The 14,664-nt window shown below is 50.0% G+C and overlaps 1 protein-coding gene across 3 annotated transcripts in view; it reads right to left on the reverse strand.

The window, feature by feature from the left end:
* The window catches only part of DNAJC6 (DnaJ heat shock protein family (Hsp40) member C6), a 190,949-nt gene that overhangs the window by 3,780 nt on the left and 172,505 nt on the right, over positions 1-14,664 (reverse strand). For all 3 annotated transcript variants that reach the window (XM_082264991.1, XM_082264990.1, XM_082264992.1), the window contains 3 exons: positions 7,858-8,109; positions 5,299-5,447; positions 1,814-1,990 (listed from right to left, as the gene is read on the reverse strand). In XM_082264991.1, coding sequence (XP_082121117.1) covers positions 1,814-1,990; positions 5,299-5,447; positions 7,858-8,109 — 578 coding nt within the window. The remainder of the gene's footprint in view (positions 1-1,813; positions 1,991-5,298; positions 5,448-7,857; positions 8,110-14,664) is intronic.

The raw sequence follows: 14,664 nt of genomic DNA on the forward strand, positions 1-14,664 counted from the left end.
CACTGACACCAACAATGGGGCACTATTCTTCCCACTGGCACGAACAATGGGGCACTATTCCTGGCCCTGACACCAACAACGGGGCACTATTCCTGCCACTGACACCAACAACGGGGCGCTATTCCTGCCACTGACACCAACAACAGGGCACTATTCCTGCCACTGGCACCAACAATGGGGCAATATTCCTGGGACTGACATGAACAATAGGGCACAATTCTTCCCACTGGCACGAACAATGGGGCACTATTCCTGCCACTGACACCAACAATGGAGCACTATTCCTCCCACTGACACCAACAATGGGGCATAATTCCTGTCACTGATACCAACAATGGGGCATAATACCTTCCACTGACACCAATGATGGGGCACTATTCCTCCCACTGACATCAACAACGGGGCAATATTCCTGGGACTGACACCAACAATGGGGCATAATTCCTGCCACCGACACCAACAATGGGTCATAATTCCTGCCACCGACACCAACAATGGGGCACTATTCCTCCCACTGACACCAACAATGGGGCATCATTCCTGCCCTTGACACCAACAATGGGGCATAATTCCTGTCACTGATACCAACAATGAGGCACTATTCCTCCCACTGACACCAACAATGGGGCACTATTCCTCCCACTGACACCAACAATGGGGCACTATTCCTCCCACTGACACCAACAATGGGGCACTATTCCTCCCACTGACACCAACAATGGGGCACTATTCTTCCCACCGGCACGAACAATGGGGCACTATTCATCCCACTGACACCAACAATGGGGCACTATTCCTCCCACTGACACCAGCAATGGGGCATCATTCCTGCCCTTGACACCAGCAATGGGGCATCATTCCTGCCCTCGACACCAACAATGGGGCATCATTCCTGCCCTTGACACCAACAATGGGGCATCATTCCTGCCACTGACACCAACAATGGGGCACTATTCCTCCCACTGACACCAACAATGGGGCACTATTCCTCCCACTGACACCAACAATGGGGCACTATTCTTCCCACTGACACCAACAATGGGGCACTATTCTTCCCACTGGCACGAACAATAGGGGAACTATTCCTGGCCCTGACACCAACAACGGGGCACTATTCCTGCCACTGACACCAACAACGGGGCGCTATTCCTGCCACTGACACCAACAACAGGGCACTATTCCTGCCACTGGCACCAACAATGGGGCAATATTCCTGGGACTGACATGAACAATAGGGCACAATTCTTCCCACTGGCACGAACAATGGGGCACTATTCCTGCCACTGACACCAACAACGGAGCACTATTCCTCCCACTGACACCAACAATGGGGCATAATTCCTGTCACTGATACCAACAATGGGGCATAATACCTTCCACTGACACCAACAACGGGGCACTATTCCTGCCACTGACACCAACAATGGGGCAATATTCCTGGGACTGACACCAACAATGGGTCATAATTCCTGCCACTGACACCAACAATGGGGCACTATTCCTCCCACTGACACCAACAATGGGGCACTATTCCTCCCACTGACACCAATGATGGGGCACTATTCCATCCACTGACACCAGCAATGGGGCATCATTCCTGCCCTTGACACCAACAATGGGGCACTATTCCTCCCACTGACACCAACAATGGGGCACTATTCCTCCCAACGACACCATATCGAGCTTGGTTTAATCCCACTGGCCACAGCCCTACCCCCCTAAAGTATGATGGACAGTAAACTGACCCTTCCTTCAGACCCCTGCATTAGACTAGTTTACATGCATAGGAGTAAGTTGGTTAATGTGATTTTACTTTGTCAGGGTGAACCACCAACACAGCTTTCCGGTACACTTTCTTCACTTGTTCGGGTGTCACCAGATCGGCCATGCTGACCGGCTTCCACTTTGTCTCCCCTTCCCAGAGCACGGTGTGCATTGTGGAGAGCAGGGCTCGGATGTTCCGCTCTTTGCCTTCAATCCAATCCAAAATCTATTAGGAGAAAGAAGTCGATGCATCAAAACACAGGCATGTACGATCGTCATCTGCACATTTATCAAACTCCTCCAACCGATTCCTTTTCCGTGCTGGAAAACCACTTTTTTAAAGATTTTGGGGTTGGGTTTACTAAAGGCAAATAGACTGTGCACTTTGTAAGGGCATTTGATCCATAGTTTAGTAAATGAGGGAAGCTTCACTTTGCAAAGAATACTCAATCACATGCAAAAAAAAATGTTTTGCTTGCACATGATTGGATGAAGTCAGCAGCGCTCCCCCTCATTTAGTAATCTCTGGAGCAACTGCCTTTTCAGCTCCAGAAGGTTTACCCCTCTTCAGTGGCGTAGCGTGGGGGGTGCAGGGGGGGCGGGCCGCACCGGGCGCAACATCTGGGGGGGGCGCATCCGCAGTGTCACTCTGTCTGTCTGACTATGACATACACAGTTCACACACTGTCTGTGGCTGCCTCCATCTTTAGGCTGGGAGATGTCCAGCGCGGCCGCCCTATGGCTGAAAATGGCGGGTCGGGGCGGGGAGGGGCTGGACTGTGCCTCACCTGTCCATTGGTGTAGGGTGGGGTGGCGTTGCAAACCAAGCCCCGCCTATGCCGCCTCTCCTCACTGCTCAGTCAGTTTAGCAGTGAGTGAGTCAGCAGCCTGGCGCTGTCACAGAGTGGGTTTTTTTTTTTTAATCAACTGATTAGAGCCAGAGGCTCTAATAGGCTTCAAAAAAGGGTAGACACGGGGCGCAGAGCATTGAAAGGGGGCGCGCTGGTCTCTCTGCATTGAAAGGGGGCGCGCTGGTCATTCTGCATTGAAAGGGGGCACGCTGGTCTCTCTGCATTGAAAGGGGACACGCTGGTCTCTCTGCATTGAAAGGGGGCACGCTGGTCATTCAAACTTGTATTTAGATGCATTTTACTTTAATTATATCAGTATTTTCATAACAAACAATACATGTGCTTAGGGGGTAAGGGTTTCTTTAACTAATCTAGTGGAAGAGACTCGAGTGCTAAAATCCCGCGGGTTAGGGGGCGCAAATTACTTGCCTTGTCCCGGGTGCTGACAACCCACGCTACGCCCCCTCTTAACCTCCCTGGCGGTATGATTCTGTCAGGAATTATGTACCAAAAGCGGTACAATTTTTTTCATGGAAATTTGGCGTTATGTATTATAGGCCTACAATTCTTAGTAATTACTGACTTAAACCTGACCAAAACAAGACTCTAGTAGACATCCCAGATGTGATAAATTTGAAACACAAACGCATGAATTATAATCTAATCAATAATATAATTTTATTATATAATATAGAATATAATATATATATATTATATAATAAAATTATATTATTGATTAGATTATAATTCATGAGTTATATTATATATGTGTGTGTGTGTGTGTGTGTGTGTGTATATATATATATATATATAGATAGAGATATATGTATATATATATATATATATATATATAGATAGAGATATATATATATATATATATATATATATATATATATATATACACATACATACATACATACATACATACATATACATTATATATATATATATATATATATATATATATATATATATACACACACACACATATATAATATAAATGTTATGTGTGTGTTTGTGTTTTCTGCAACGTTCAAGGTTTGAATTTCCCTCCCTAGTTCCGCTCCCATGCAGCATTGCTGCTGCAGGTAACGGAACTAGGAAGTCATCACACCGACGGAGGACGGACGAGCGGCGGGGATCTCAGACAGCTGGCGATCTCAGCAATGGGAGATCATCGCTGGATCGCCAGGAGAAGGTAAGAGACCGCTGCGCGCTCTGCACATCCACCCCGAGCGTGACTCGGGGATACCAATCCTAGCACAGAAAATCCACCCCGAGTCACGCTCGGGGTTACCGCTAGGAGGGTTAATGACCAGGGCCTTTTTTGCGATTCGACACTGCGTTATTTTAACTGTCAATTGCGCGGTCGTGCGAAGCTGTACCCAAATAAAATTGATGTCCTTTTTTACCCACAAATAGAACTTTATTTTGGTGGTATTTTATCACCTGTGCGATTTTTATTTTTTGCGCTATAAACAAAAAAAGAGAGCGACAATTCTAAAACAAAAAAAAAATAATATTTTTTACATTCTGCTATAGAATATTCCCCCTTAAAAAAAAAATCAAAATCACATTTTTCATGATTTTAGGCTAATTTGCATTCTGCTACATATTTTTGGTAAAAAAAAAAAAAATCGCAATAAGAAAATTTTGATTGGTTTGCGCAAAAGTTATCGCGTCTACAAACTAGGGAAAAGATTTATGTCATTTTTATTATTATTATTTTTTTTTTACTAGTAATTGCGGTGATCTGCGTTTTTTAGCGGGACTGCGACATTGTGGCGGACAGGTTGGACCCCTAACTGACATTTTTGACACTTTTGGGGGTACCAGTGACATTACTACAGTAATCAGTGCTAAAAAATATGCACTGTTACTGTAATAATGACACTGGCAGGGAAGGGGTTAACCCAGGGGCGATCAAAGGATTAAGTGTGAGCCTAGGAGGTGTTTTCTAACTGTGGGGGGGGGGGTGGGCCTGCAAAATCAATACAGAGACCTGTGATCCTAAATAGGAGGAACACAGGAGCTTTGTGTTGACAGCAGAGAGAACAACGTTGTGAGCCTAGGGGAGTGTTTACTAACTGTATGGAGGATGGGCTTGTGAAATGATCGTAGAGATCTGTGATCCTATATAGAAGGATCACAGGCGCTCTATGATCATTTCAGAGAGAAGAACGGTCTGCTGTGTTTACAACAGCAGACCGCCGTTCTCTCTTCATGGGGAGCGATCGTAGGTGCCCAGCGGCAACCACGGCCGCCGGCCCGCGTGAATCGGCTTCTCCGCTGGTGACTCAGCGCACACGCACCCCCAGGATTGCCGTACAGGTACGGCCATTTGCAGGAACCTGCCGCCGTATAACTGTGACGGCTGGTCAGCAAGTGGTTAAGTGCATTGGGGCCACAATACAACCTGCCTTTAACGGCGGTTAAGGCACAGTGGGTCAGCATTTTGAAGGTTAAACCAGGTAGTGATGAGGTGTAAATTCCCTATAAAAAGAGATCCACCACAGCTTTTCAGAGGGGCACCAGTATACATGTTTGAACGAGGAGACAGATTGCAGAAGCTCCAGGGCTGTCAGCGGGATCCTATCTGTTGAGTTGCTTACAGGAGGGGTTCAGGCTTTGCTGGCTCCATCTGAATTCCCCAGGGAAATGCTGAACAAGTCTATTGGCTCACCTTCAGTTTCTCGGGGTCCATCTCTTTCGACATTTCTTCTTTCCTCATTTCTGCAATCGTTTTGGGTCCCTTCCTGTCCTTGTGAGCATTAAATCCCTGGCTGGAGAGAAGGTCTTCAAAATTATCTGCTGGCGGCTTTTGTTTGGGGTCTACAAACAAAAAAAAAAAAAAAGAATTTATATTAAATGTTCAAAAAGTATTTCATTTTAATAGATAAAACACTTTTATATTTATCTTTAAAAAAAAATGCTACTGTGAAATGTTTGTGATTTTTTGTCTTTAAAAAAAAAAAAAAGTGACGTACCAGCTAAAACCGAACTCCAGCCGAATATATTTTAAGTTTTGGATATAGTGGGAAAAATTCAAAACCAACTCCACCCTTCCGTTCACTTTTGCACATTTGTATCGACTCCTCCCCTGTACTAAAATGGCTTTCACTGCACACTGTGAGCTTCTCACAATGTGTATTCGATTCTGCAGCAAGTCAGAAGTTAGAGGACGTCCAGCATCCTCCCAGCATGACTGTCCCCGACATGTCCCTTTCATTCATTGGATTTCCGTTTTTTCAATCATGGAGGCTCAGCATCACATGTGGGCGTTACTTAGGGCGGTCAGCATGCAAATACAGCTTGTCTAGGAACGCCTACTTCTCCAGACTGACAGTCTCAAAAGTGAGACATCAGGGGTTTAAAACCCTGATATTTCACCAAAGCTCAACCTCCTAAAAAACCACCACCGTCTACTGCCCTACTGACACCGTCCACTGCTCTACTGACACCGTCCACTGCTCTACTGACACCGTCCACTGCCCTACTGACACCGTCCACTGCCCTACTGACACCGTCCACTGCCCTACTGACACCGTCCACTGCCCTACTGACACCGTCCACTGCTCTACTGACACCGTCCACTGCTCTACTGACACCGTCCACTGCCCTACTGACACCATCCACTGCCCTACTGACACCGTCCACTGCCCTACTGACACCATCCTCAGCTCTACTGACACCGTCCACTGCTCTACTGACACCGTCCACTGCTCTACTGACACCGTCCACTGCTCTACTGACTCCGTCCACTGCTCTACTGACTCCGTCCACTGCCCTACTGACTCCGTCCACTGCCCTACTGAGACCGTCCACTGCCCTACTGACACCGTCCACTGCTCTACTGACACCGTCCACTGCCCTACTGACACCGTCCACTGCTCTACTGACACCGTCCACTGCCCTACTGACACCGTCCACTGCCCTACTAACACCGTCTACTGCTCTACTGACCCCATCCACTGCTCTACTGACACCATCCACTGCCACTGACACCGTCCACTGCCCTACTGACTCCGTCCACTGCCCTACTGACCCCATCCACAGCTCTACTGACCCCGTCCACTGCTCAACTGACCCTGTCCACTGCCCTACTGACACTGTCCACTGCCCTACTGACACTGTCCACTGCCCTACTGACAACGCCCACTGCCCTACTGACATTGTCCACTGCTCTACTGACATTGTCCACTGCCCTACTGACCCCATCCACTGCTCTACTAACACCGTCCACTGCCCTACTGACCCCGTCCACTGCCCTACTGACACTGTCCACTGCCCTACTGACCCGGTCCATTGCTCTACTGACCCCGTCCACTGCCCTACTGACAATGTCCACTGCTCTACTGACACCGTCCACTGCTCTACTGACATTGTCCACTGCTCTACTGACATTGTCCACTGCCCTAATGACCCCGTCCACTGCCCTACTGACACCTTCCACTGCTCTACTGACACCGTCCACTGCCCTACTGACCCCATCCACTGCCCTACTGATATTGTCCACTGCTCTACTGACACCGTCCACTGCCCTACTGACACCCTCCACTGCCCTACTGACCCCGTCCACTGCCCTACTGACACCGTCCCCAGCCCGACTGACCCCGTCCACTGCCCTACTGATATTGTCCACTGCCTTACTGACACCATCCTCTGCCTTACTGACACCATCCTCTGCCTTACTGACCCCGTCCACTGCCCTGACACTGTCCACTTCCCTACTGACACCAATCATATTGTGGACAGCTTTACCCCGGATGCCTGTATACTTAGATGTGCCTTTTTTAATCATCAACCATGTGAGTTGCTAAATGTTGTACTTTCATTAAATTTAACCATATTGCTACACTTAGAGGCGCCCCTCTTCTCTTTTATACTCTGTAGCTCCTGCTGGATTTTGTTTCTAATCCCCTTGTGGAGGCGCCATTTGGACAGACATTTTATGGTTACACAACCAATCACATTGCTATAATCATTTTTTATAGACTATAAACTAAAGGATATGAATAAATGGTTGTAGAACGAATCATCTGAGTTTCCATTATTTCTTATGGGGAAATTCGCTTTGATATACGAGTGCTTTGGATTACAAGCATGCTTCCAGAACAAATTATGCTCGCAATCCAAGGTTTTACCGTACGTCTATTTCAATATTTTCCTGATAGGCTGGGAAACTAAAATTCACATTAAACACTCAGTATATAGACAGCGATATCCTTGAATGAATACACACCAGGGGCGGTTGGGTGTTTCCCCTTGTCGTTGTTTCCGCCGCTTGCCGTGGAAAAACTAATATTGTAATTTGGTCTATTTTGGGGTGAGGAGTGCGTAGCGTTTTGCTGCGGCTTAGAATGAGCCTGCCAGGCGTATCCCGTATTCGGTTGCCAGCCGTGCTGTGGGGATGGCTTCTGCGGAGAACCCACTGGTGGAAATCCACCTCCACATCCTGTTGGCGTTGTGGGTTTACTTGCAAAGGAGGAGCCACCTGAAAAGAAGAGGATGGACTAAGCATTACCATGTTCTACATTAGGTACAAAGACATCAGCGTAGAACTTCAATATTTAAGAAAATTCCCACAATATTGTGGACAAATTAGCTTGAAGACCCAACATACAATGTTTTAGGCTCGGTTTCCACTAGTGTGACTTGCGGTGCGACTTGACACATGTCAAGTCGTACAGCAAGTCAAAACCCATTGTTTTCAATGGGGCCCGTTTCCACTGCCGCGGCTTCAGTTGCGGCGACTTCAAAAGTAGATCGTGCACTACTTTTGAGCAGCCTTCAGTGCGACTTCCCTCTATATATGAGGGACAAGTCTCACTGAAGCAGCAGTTTACTTTCGCTACGAAGTCGTGCTAGAAGTAGCACGACTTCGTAACCGCACTAGTGGAAACCGAGGCTTAAACCGTTGCCTGGGGAGATTTTTAAGTACCGTAGTTTGTTGCCATTCCACAAGTGTCCTCAATTTTAAAGCATGACATGTTGGGTATCTATTCACTCGGCGTATCATCTTTCACATTATACAAAAAAAATGGACTAACTTCATGGTTTTGTTTTTTTGTTTTTTAATTCACTAAAGTGTATTTCTTCCCAAAAAACTGCATTTGAAAGACCACTCCGCAAATACCATGTGACTTAAAATATTGCAATGATCGCCATTTTATTCTCTAGGGTCTCTGCTAAAAAATGATATATGTTTGGGGGTTCTAAGTAATTTTAAACCCAAAAAACTGAATTTTTGTAAAATCTTACCTGTAAAATTCCTTTCTCTGAGTCCTCCGACAGTCGCCGCCTCTTCATATTCGTCACATATGGGGTATTAGACTTTGCTCCGAAGGAGTAGCTAGGCAACAGAATATGTTAACATTAAAGCTTTTAACATATCCCACCCTCAAGGGGTGGTCCCCTCAGTCAATACCCTCCTACTTCCTGCAACCATATCTCAGTTTTAGTGGAATAGCAGTGGAGTATACAACCAAACCCCAAAAGAGGGGCGGGGGCGGCGACTGTCGGAGGACTCAGAGAAAGGAATTTTACAGGTAAGATTTTACAAAAATTCAGTTTTCTCTTACGTCCTCCGACAGTCGCCGCCTCTTCATATTCGTCACATATGGGGACGTCCCAAAGCAGTGCAAACATGAGGGGTGGGAAACGCATCCGCGCCGAAAAGGCAACGCAGTCTCCGCATCAAAGAAAGGAACCTTACCAAAGGAAGGAAACCAGCTGGGCAACAGGAAAAAACAAGTGCTCAACAGGAGCAACAACCCAGGAAAAGACAAATAACCATGGGATAAAAAACTCATCCCAACAGCCAGAGGTCCCCAACAAGGGACCCTAGGGAATTGCCGCACTAAGAACCTTGCGGCCAAAGGAAGCATCCGCCGATGCCTGAACATCTACTTTGTAGAATTTTGTAAAAGTGTGTACGGTCGACCAAGTCGCCGCCTTACACACCTGGGCTACAGAAGCCCCATGACGACAGGCCCAAGACGTACTCAGAGATCTAGTAGAGTGCGCCTTCACAGGCACAGGGGGAACCTTCCCCTGCAAGGCATAGGCCTGTTCAATGGTCTGCCTGATCCATTTGGCGATGGTAGAGGCCGACGCCGCCCTGCCCTTCCGAGGACCCTCTGGAAGAACAAACAAGGAATCCGTCTTTCGAAAAGACTCAGTCGATTTAAGGTAAACCCTTATCGCCCGAACAACATCCAGAGAGTGTAATCTCACCTCCTTTGGATGTTTAGGCTTTGCGCACAGCGAAGGCAAGACAATATCCTCATTAAGATGGAATTTCGAAACTCTTTTCGGAAGAAAAGAAGGATTAGGTCGCAAGACCACCTTATCCAAATGAACAACCAGATACGGAGACTTGCAGGACAAAGCTGCCAGCTCCGACACTCTGCGAGCCGAAGTGATCGCCACCAAAAAGGCGACCTTTTTGGACAACATAGACAACGAGATCTCCCTGATCTGTTCAAAAGGAGCACGTTGTAACACAGATAGAACGAGATTCAAGTCCCAAGGGGGCAAAGGATCCCTCCTAGGAGGAACCAGATGCCGCACACCCTGAACAAAAGTGCCAACCAAGGAGTTGGAAGCCATGGGACGTTGAAACAGAACGGCCAGCGCAGACACCTGACCCTTGATCGTAGCCAGCGCCAAACGCTGATCGACACCCGTTTGAAGGAAGGACAGCACTCGGGAAACCGAGTAAGTGCGGGGAGAAAATCCCCTGGACTCACACCAAGCAAAATAGGCCTTCCAAGTACGGTAATAAACCTTCCCCGAGGAAGACTTCCTCGCGTTGATCAAGGTATGAACGACCTCTGGGGAGAGACCCTTCTCCCTCAGGACCTCGGTCTCAACAGCCAGGCCGTCAAAGCCAGTGACTGTAAAGCAGGATGGTATATCGGTCCTTGAGACAGGAGATCGTCTCGAAGAGGCAGACGCCACGGGGCGTCGACCGCCAGATTCACGAGGTCTGCGTACCAGGACCGGCGAAGCCAGTCCGGTGCCACAAGAATCACCGTGCTGCGTTCCGAGTGTAACCTGCGAAGGAACCTGGACAGCAACTGAATAGGTGGAAACGCGTACATCAGCCTGTACTGATGCCACGGGGCCACTAACGCGTCCGACGCGTCTGCCCGAGGGTCGCGCGTCCTTGCCACGAACCTTCTCACCTTGTTGTTGAGACGAGACGCGAACAGGTCCACATCTGGAAGACCCCACTTCGCGCACAACATCTGGAAGACAGTCGGGTGGAGAGACCACTCCCCCTGATCCAGGGTCTGGCGACTCAGATAGTCCGCCTGCCAGTTCTCCACCCCCGGAATGTGAACCGCCGTTATCGCCGGGACATGAGTCTCGGCCCAAGTCAGAATGTCGGCCACTTCTCGAGCCGCTCGGGCACTCCTGGTGCCCCCTTGGTGGTTGATGTAGGCCACCGCCGTGGCATTGTCCGTCTGCACCCGAACCGGGCAGCCCCGCAGCCGGTCCGTCCAGCGATGAAGACAGAGATTGATCGCACGCAATTCCAGAATGTTGATCGGAAGGGAGGACTCCCCCTCCGACCAAGTCCCCTGGGCGGACAGAACGCCCAGAACACCACCCCAGCCCGACAGGCTGGCATCCGTGGTGATTACCGTCCACGAGATAGGACGAAACTACTTGCCCCCGGACACCATCGGGGACTGGAGCCACCACAAGGGCTCTTCTGGTGCGATGACTCAACGAGATTGGAAGATCCAGAGACTGAGGTCGCCCGTCCCACATGGACAGGATTTCCGCTTGGAGACCCCGCGTGTGAAACTGGGCGAAGGGAATCGCCTCGAAAGCCGAGACCATCAATCCCAGACATCTCATGCACGTCCTTAGAGACGAGTGCGGAACGTCCCTGAGGGACCTGACTTCCTCCTGGAGAGTCCTGAGTTTGTCTTCCGGCAGGAAGACCTTCGCCTGTACCGAGTCCAGAATCATTCCCAGGTAGGGAAGACGAACCGACGGACTCAGCGTCGACTTTGGATAATTTATCGTCCAACCAAACTCCTGCAGAGCTTGCATCGTGACAGACAGGTCCTCCTCCAGACCCTGGCTGGTCGCAGACCGAACCAGAATGTCGTCCAGGTACCCCAGGACAGAAATGCCCTGGGCTATCAACAATGCCAGAACCGGTGCAAGCACCTTGGTGAAGACCCGCGGAGCCGAGGCGAGACCAAAAGGCAACGCCACGAACTGGTAGTGATCCTCCGCAATGGCAAATCGAAGGTACCTCTGGTGACCCTCGAAAATGGGGATGTGAAGATAGGCATCCTTCAAATCGATGGAGGCCATGAATTCCCCCGGAACCAGGGCAGCCACCACCGACCGCAGGGATTCCATGCGGAACTTGCGAACCCGCACAGAGCGGTTCAGAGCCTTCAAGTCCAGAATTGGACGAACCTTGCCCTCCTTTCTGGGCACGGTGAACAGATTGGAATAAAACCCCCGAAATCTGTCCCGATGAGGCACCGGAACCACCACTCCCTGAGCCCTCAGGTCCCGCACCGCCAGGTGTAGGTCCCGCAAATGCTCTGGAGACAGTTGAAGATTTGAGGGAAAAAATCTGCTCTCCGGCCGAGAGAGAAACTCGATCTTGTAACCAGATCGAACGATCTCCTGAACCCATCTGTCCCGCACACGGGCCAACCAGGGTTGAAGAAAACCGAGCAAGCGTCCCCCCACCCCAAAACTGGGTGAGGGCGCCCCTTCAGGCCGCACTGTTATGGGCTGCAGATCCGGATTGACCGGACTTCTGTTTACCAGACCAGGGCTTCTTCTGAGAGCCTTGACCTTTGAACGGCTTGCCCTTGTAGTGCGGCCGAAAGGCACGAAAGGACCCCTGAGGGGGCCGAAAATTAGCATGCTTCTTCCCAGAAGCCCCCTTAGCCTTGGGGAAATGGGGCAAGAGAGTGCTCTTACCCCCGGTGATCCCCTTAATCAACACATCCAAGGACTCCCCAAAAAGGCGAGACCCATCATAAGGCAGATTGGCTAAGGTCTTACGTGAGGACTGGTCCACCGACCAACATTTCAACCAAACCAGGCGGCGAGACAACACCGCCACGCTGTGCACACGTGCAGCCAACGGAACCAGGTCCAGGTCCGCATCACACAGATACATGACACCCTGGTTGATTTGATCCACCATATCCAGGGTCGCCGGCGAGGCCGAATCGGCCACTAGGACGCACCTAAGCATCTGCGTCCAACTTGCGATCGCCTGGGCCGCCATGAGAGAAGCAAACAGAGCCTTAAGCATAGAACCCGTAACAGAATAAGTATGACGGGCAAGAGACTCCAATCTCCTATCCGTGGCATCACGGAACACAGGGGAATCCTCTGCAGGAATCGCAGTGGCTTTGTTTAAAACCGCAATTGCGTGATCCACTGGGGGAGGCACACACCACCTTTCATCAGTGGAAGGCGAAAAAGGATAACGCAGCTTGAACCTACTTGGAACAGCAAAAGGTTTGCGCAGATTGCGCCATTGTTCCTTAACAGCGCGCTGAAAATCATCATTGCAGGGAAAAACCTGCGGCGTCCTGCGTTTTCTCTGCGTCCCATAGGCCGCCAAGGCAGCGGGGGGACACACTTCATCCTGCAAACGCAGCGTTTGCTTTATGGAAGCAATCAATTCATCCATGATTGCAAGCTCTTCAGGCGAGCCAGGGGGAGAATTATCAACCCCTTCAACTTCAGCCTCCACCTCGGACCCCACTAGATCCAGGGAGGAGCGGGACCCTGATAAGGAGGCCCCCGCCATAACAGCCCCATCACCTTCACCCTCAGAATCAGAGGAAAGAGCAACTCTGGGTCTCTTAGTAGATTGAGAAGCCACCAGCATCTGCACCTGAGCAGCAAGGCCAGCCACAATAGTGGCTAAATCCCCCCCTGGGGGGGAAACAGCGGTCCCCTGGCTTTCCACCAAGGCGGTAGGAAATTTGCCCTCCTGAGAATCCATTGCCCCTATTACAAATGCCGGATAATAAAGGGTTAACTGCCCCTTTAAGCAAGCGCGGCGAGCGCAGCCCACCGCACCACACACAAGCACAATGAGACCCCCACAGGGAATATGCAAACTTAACACAGGCAATGGATAGCAAGAACAGAAGGATAAAACCTGAGGAGACCCTCGCCGCTGCTGCTGCCTCGATCGGTGTTCCTGGAGAAGAGGAAGTGATGCTGCCAGGGCGCTCTATGAAAGCCTATGGGAGGCTACAAGAAAATGGCCGCCATGCATGTAGAACATGCGGCCGGAGCGAGTGTAGGCAAAATGGCGCCGTTTGGCGCCGAAACCGCCGCTCCACAGTGCAGTAATGCACACATGTCATCCATGTATAAGAACACATGTCAGATCGCCGCAGCGATCGCTGTATAATGCCCAAACATGCCACAAAACATGCCCCACAGCACACAGCTTCTCACACTGACCAGGCTGACACACACAGTGTCACACAGCTCCCCCCCCCCCCTTGCAGCCCGCAGCATGCAGCCGAGAGATAGGGAGACAAACAGTGTGAATAGAGGCAGGTTACACAGTCCCAGACTGACACCCCCCCAGACAGACAGGTCCCCACATAAATACACTTACCTCACATGGCATGGGGGACCCGCACAGGCGAACAAGCCGCTGCACATGAGGCAGGGAGAGTCGCATACAAGACGCACAGAATGGGGGTTAAGAAACCGCACAGCGTCCAGTGAGGTAGCCACCTCACCAATCATCCCTGCACCGAACAGGGATGGGTCGTTCACTGTGCCAGGAGCGTTACCTGGCTGAACGCTCGATGGCAGGCTGGGAAGCCACTGACCCACGACCTGCGACCAGGGGGATCAGCCCGAGACCCAGTCCGCATGATCCTCTTCATCAGAAGAACTAACGCTGACAAAAAGAACAGCTAAGTAAAGGTAGAGAGAAAAACTCAAACAAAAATTCAAAAAAGAAGAAAGAGTCTGGGGCACAAAGCCCCAGCACAGAGAGAGCCAGCCACTCCTGACAAGC

This window comes from Pelophylax lessonae (genome assembly GCF_965119305.1).
Source record: "Pelophylax lessonae genome assembly, chromosome: 8".
NCBI classification, from domain to species: Eukaryota; Metazoa; Chordata; class Amphibia; order Anura; family Ranidae; genus Pelophylax; species Pelophylax lessonae.